At 42.0% G+C, this 6,000-nt stretch overlaps 1 protein-coding gene across 2 annotated transcripts in view; it reads right to left on the bottom strand.

The window, feature by feature from the left end:
- Positions 1 to 956: 956 nt before the first annotated feature.
- Tspan7 (tetraspanin 7) overlaps positions 957 to 6,000 on the bottom strand; it is a 111,489-nt gene continuing 106,445 nt past the window's right edge. For both annotated transcript variants that reach the window (NM_019634.2, XM_006527583.1), the window contains exons 7-8: positions 2,207 to 2,282; positions 957 to 1,931 (exon numbers count right to left, since the gene is read on the bottom strand). In NM_019634.2, the coding sequence (NP_062608.2) occupies positions 2,214 to 2,282 (69 nt within the window). In that variant the 3' untranslated portion in view covers positions 957 to 1,931; positions 2,207 to 2,213. The remainder of the gene's footprint in view (positions 1,932 to 2,206; positions 2,283 to 6,000) is intronic.

Below are 6,000 nucleotides of genomic sequence, written 5' to 3'. Positions count from 1 at the left end.
GTAAAATCAATCTGAGCCCAAATGTTTCATATTAAAAGTATGTAGTGCAGACTTAAAAATAAACTTAAACTTAAAAATTAAATATTGAAAAAGTTTTGAGTGACACATGTTTCCCAAAACAACTCTCTGTGCTTTTCTAAGAAACTGACCTTCTGGAGAGGGGACATCTGAATGCTTTGGGAATGCTATTTTGTACATCTTGTATGGTTTACTGTGTGTAGAGTTCAGACTCATTAATGCACGTCACTGGAAAGTCACTGCTGCCCTAATTCCATGCTGTTTTACAAAGAAAGGGCCCTTTCAGATCCACTGCTTTGGTAACTAATCAACTTATGCTTTTACTGCTGTTTCTCTTTTGGACAGCTCATCAAAAAGCAATGATTGGTGCGGGTTGTGGTGACGCATGCCAGTAGGAATTGCTGATAAAACAATGACTGTAGATAATCCATCCTATTGTTAAAAATGACATTTCCATTAGCTGTAAGCATCTCATACTTTGATACGGACTAGGACACTGGGTCATTGAGTTGCTCTTTAGATCATTTATACTCAACCTGAACCAAAGAAAAAAGGAAAGAGGGAAGACTATATAGCCATAGAAATGATGAAAGAAATAAGATACTCATCTCGTTTTAAAATTAAATCAGGACTTAAAAAACTCTGCTGATACCTTTGTATTTCTTTCATGAATTTCAGAGGTACAGAATACTACCAAGGCTCTAACTCTGCAGTCAACGGTCTATCTTGTTCATGATAAGTGATTCAAGTTTCTGAAATAACCAAATAATTAAAAAAAGAAAACAATTGCCCAGCGTTTCACTTAGGTGGGAATACATGGAGACAACTGTGTCCATATAGAAGATGGGGCTGTCTGCCAAGCCCTGGGGAGCAGGATAGAATGGGAACGTTCTAATTCAGAGATTGTCATCGCAATCAAAGAAGAAAACCACAACATAGCCATTTTTAATTGCTCTATTTATTAATACATGTATCACAAATGTTCACAATATCAATGCATTCTTGTTGGCATGCTAGACAGAGGCATTATTTTTAAGATCTTTTAAAAATATGTTGACTTTCGTTTCCCTTCCACACTCACTTTTAAATTGATCTGATGAGGTCCTCAACGTCAATAATGTCAATGCAAGAAAAAAATACAGGAAAACGAAAGCGAAATAATAGTAAGTAGTTGGGGCAAATCAGGGAAGTAACAACACAACCTGTAACAGGATTACACAGGCTTCATTCGAGAGGATCCTACACTAAGCCGTCTCTCCACACCCATCTCTTGGAACAATGAACAAGGAAGCCAGCTAATGCTTAACAGCACTTTCTGCCATGCCTGCCAGACGCTGTTTTCTCCTTATGAATCCCTCCCACTGTGTCTCCTCTCCCGTGCTTGACAGCCTGAAGAAGGTAGGAAAGAATCCAGGGAAAGGGAAAAACCAAACCAAATCGGATTAAGCCAAAAGAAAAGATAATTACCATCGGCATATCTACGGAAAGGTGTGTGGCATTCTTGGACCACAGTGAGGGGCTGACTGAAGCCTCCCCTACTACATGCAGGGCCACAGGGGCCAGTGAAGATGTGATAACCAGTCACCTACAGTTGGACCAAGTACATGTGAGGGAGCTGGCGCTCACAGGGCCTTAGGGTGGGCTTCACTATGACTAGCTGCAGGGGGCCTGGCTACACTGTGGGGCACAACAGGGCTTCACAAGATGGACACTACGTATGACGTGGGCTGAAAGGCAGAGCTTTGACTGGGTAGGAGTGTCAGTTGCACGTAGGGGGAGGGGCTGCAGGGAGCTGGGGGTGGGAGCAGGGCAGGGATAGTATGTACTGTGCTCTAACGTTCTTTGGAAGTCTTTCAGAGATTGCGGCAGTTCCTTTTTAAAAACAGGCCTCTTATTCCAAAGTTCTTGAAAGACTAAGAGAAAAGAGAAAGAGAAGACATGTGAGGGATTCACCATTGCTAACAGCCTGCCCCAAAAGGTTTAAGGTGAAGAGCAAGTGTTCCCACTTTCCCCAATGGCATCCACTCCACCTCTTCCCCAACATACGGATATGAGGTTTCTACAAGTGGGCAACGCCACCAGGCAGTTCAGTGGCTCAGTGGCTCGGCAATCTTCCTGCCCACTTCAAGGGGAGTCTGGGCAATAAAGGGGAAAATTCCCAGATCCAACCCTCCCTACTCCCACTCACCTTCTCTTTACACCATCTCATACTGATTGGCAGTGATGAACCGGGACAGACAGCAAGCCAGCAGCATGCCAATCAACTGTGATCAAGAAGAACAAGTATAAAAGAAGAATCTTACGTCACAAAGCTATCCCCTGCTTTCAACTCTAGAAATACTTGAAATTAAGCTTTGATACATACCAACTGCATCTATCTACCAACACAAAGAGTTGTCCTGATACACATGAATATCCAGACATGACTTTTAATAAATAGAAGTTTTCTTATTTGGAAAGGGCAAAGGTCAGGACTGAAGAATAAATCAGATTTGAATTATGGGATCAAAGTTTGAGCTAGTCTAAGTACTGGTATGGGACCAAGAGGAAGTTCTGAAATTGGCAACAAGGTTCAGAGGTAGCTCACTCTGGACATTTCAGAACAGCTTCTGATATCAACATGTATTAAAATATGACCATGCTATGAGATTAATGCAAGAAATAATTAAATGACCTGAAATTGGTATGATATTAACTGAAAGGCTAATACACTTTGAATTATTTGGAAGGCTAGATATATTTGGCAGATTTTTCAACATAGTATGATACTCTGGTTATACTTGGCGGGCAGAATAGTGGTTCTTTCCTTGAGACAAGAATAGAGACATTATTCTTGACTAGGTCCATTTGCCAGTAAGATAACAAAGTCATCATTTATAAGAGGTGGGTGGGGAAAGGAGAATAGGAAGGGAGAGCTTTAAATTCTGTCTCTCAATCCTGTAGCTCTCACAGGCCTAAATAGGCCCACATACATTGAGAGACCACTTCCATGTTTTTCAGAGGCCGCACAAAAACTCCTCTCAGTTTGTCCCACCACTTCCATAGAGTATCTTGGCTCCTAACCTTCTTAACGCCTTGGATTAGCCTGTGGCGCAGGTGAACCTGATGAGAAATGATTCTGACAGTGTCAAGACACCCTCAGTCACATCTTTCTTCATTGGTTAATAACTGATAGCTTTATAAACCCAGAGGATCAGCTTCTTTGGAGAGGTGCTCAGTGGTAAACTTGAGTCCAGAGACCATCTTCTTTTGGCTAATGGTGCCTTTAAGAAACTGGCTATGGGGTACTAGAGAGATGGCTCAGAGGCTTAAAGCACTGACTTCTTTTCCAGAGGTCCTGAGTTCAATTCCCAGCAACCACATGGTGGCTCACAACCATCTGTAATGGGGATCCGATGCCCTCTTCTGGTGTGTCTGAAGACAGCCACAGTACTCACATTCATGAAATAAATAAATCAATCTTAAAAAAAAAGAAGAAACTGGCTATGTTTTGTTGTCTTATAGGTAGTAGGGACCTCTCAAGATAGTCTGGTGCAGGACAATAGTGCCACCATCACCTGCGATTTTATCAGAAATGAGTGTTTTCAGGTCCCACCACCTACCTGTGAACCAGCCACTGAGGACAATCCAGCAAGTGGTATTTCCACAAGCCACGCAGAGGTAAGAATCATGTTGCTAGCCTACCTCATCACCCTCGCGTGATCCGTGAGGGACTTGTGGCCATTGGTGCCTGCTCTGTTGCTTGGGAACACCTGCACAGTGTTCACCTACCTCTTTACTCACCTTGCAGGCTCCAATCCCCACTTCTTATCTTTAAAAAAAATGTGCAAACAATAACCCCTGTCAGGAATTAAGTACTTATTACCTTGTGGCCTCTGTCACTCCATGCCACAAAATACACATTGTCATACACTTACGCGGAGTGGCCGAAGGTACCATGGCTATAATGTTCAGATTATATTGCTGACTGAGAACCTAAATTCCTCTAGGTGTGCAAGAACTTTTAAATTTACAGCATGTCCCATTCTATGAGACTGTTATTTTCCAAAATCAACAATTCTAGATTATATGTCACAGTGTGAAAATTTATATTCTACTAATAAATAAATAAATAAATAGGCATTGAATGTATATAACAAACTCCGATAAAATAAAATGTTGACTGTTTTTACTACAACTCTTTGTAATATTTTTTTCAACTTTCCAGATAAGAAAATGGGTTTAATAGGTTCAACTCTCTTCCCCAAACTATGCAGGTAATCCTTCCAAAGATTTATGTTGCAGCCACTTTCGTATCTGAGAACAGCCCTAACTTGCTCTGCCCTGTAGAGAGAAAGGGGAAACAGGCCCCTTTAAGGTTCTAGTAAAGAATTACTGGCACAGAAGAAATCATCCTATCAGATTCTGGGCCCTAAGGAATGTCATGGAAGGGGGTGGGAGGCCAAGAGGTGAATTTGTAGGAATGCATTCTATATTTCTTGGTGAATATCTTTTGTCTTTGAATTAAGAGACTTAATCTCTTTCCTAATAAAGAAAGAGGAAGAGGGAAATAAGGGAGAGAAGAAGGAGAGATGGAAAGATAGAGAATAAGGAATGCACATCTAGCAACTTCCCCTAGCTCTTTCCCATCCATCCAATCCTTTTTAAAAAATTCTTATTAGATGTTTTCTTTATTTACATTTCAAATGCTATCCCGAAAGTCCTTTATACCCTCCCCCCATCCTTTATACCCACCCACTCCCACTTCTTGGCTCTGGCGTTCCCCTGTACTGGGATGTATAAAGTTTGCTAGACCAAGGGGCCTCTCTTCCCAGAGACTACCCATCCCATCCTTATCCTCTCCTCTCTTCTTGCCCATGTTCCCTCTTGAAGATGGTAACTATCAAAATCGTAGGGTGAAACAGGTCTGGTGGCTCAGGGAGTGGGAACGCCTCAAATTGAGTTTAGCCAACTCAAACTGAGTTTATATGGGGAGTGACAAACAGTGAGATTGTCTCTTCCCTGAAGAAAAGGAAAGAAAACATCCAGTCAACACTCAACTTCTTTGTCTTTGAGAGGACAAAGGCAACAGGAGCACTAGGGGGCGCCAGATTCAAACAAGGGCTCTAAGCCAAATTACCTATGGGACATGGTGAGTCAAAGAAAACTGGACTCAGCATATTTTGCCTTGCACCTTTATACTGCCTTTCCAATCTGACACAATAGGTGGGCACTATGCCGGTCTCTCACAACAGTGTGTGGGGAGAGGGCAAGAAGATGGAAAGTAGATGAAGAAAAGTGGAAGGAAGAAAGGGACACCGTGAGGGAGGAAGAGAGAGAAGCAGGGAAGATGGCATTCATTCAGTAGAGCCTGCTACATTCTAGGAGAGCCACGGCAGACCACTTTCATTCACATCAAGCAGCATCCGAGAGGTTTGGCTCTACAATATCTGAATGAATTTTGTAAAACAAAACAAAACAAAAATAACCAGCCAAAAAACCCTCAAGCTCTTCCTACCCTTTCACATACCTACCCATGACTACATAGGCACCTAGGCATATTCTTAGATGAGAAACTTTATCTATCAGATGAGGATCGCTGAGGTATTCTCCTCATGTATTATATCAGCAATGTGACACTTTATTTCTCTAGGGAAGCCATGAAGACTTCAGAGGTGTGTGTGTGTGTGTGTGTGTGTGTGTGTGTGTACACATATACCCAAGTGTCAACCATGCTTCCATATTTCTGTTTTTAACAGCCTGTATTGAGGAAACTGTGTGCTCAAGGCTGTTGTGTGTATCCTAAACATTTGTATGAGTCACAGGGTGTGGAATCCTCAGAATTGTCCCTAGGCCATTACATTACAGAGATGTTGCTAAGTATTATTACTGAAGTGTTGAAGCAATTGGGAGAAAGTTCAGGGCAGTAAGTGCCTTTCAAATGTCTCTGGAGACTGAGTTAATTGCCCTGCTTGTGATCCGATTAGAGTTTGTCTGTGTTGG

This window comes from Mus musculus, chromosome X (genome assembly GCF_000001635.26).
Source record: "Mus musculus strain C57BL/6J chromosome X, GRCm38.p6 C57BL/6J".
Lineage (NCBI taxonomy): Eukaryota > Metazoa > Chordata > Mammalia > Rodentia > Muridae > Mus > Mus musculus.
Note: the sequence above shows the minus strand (reverse complement) of the source record. Positions and strands in the feature narration are given on the sequence as shown.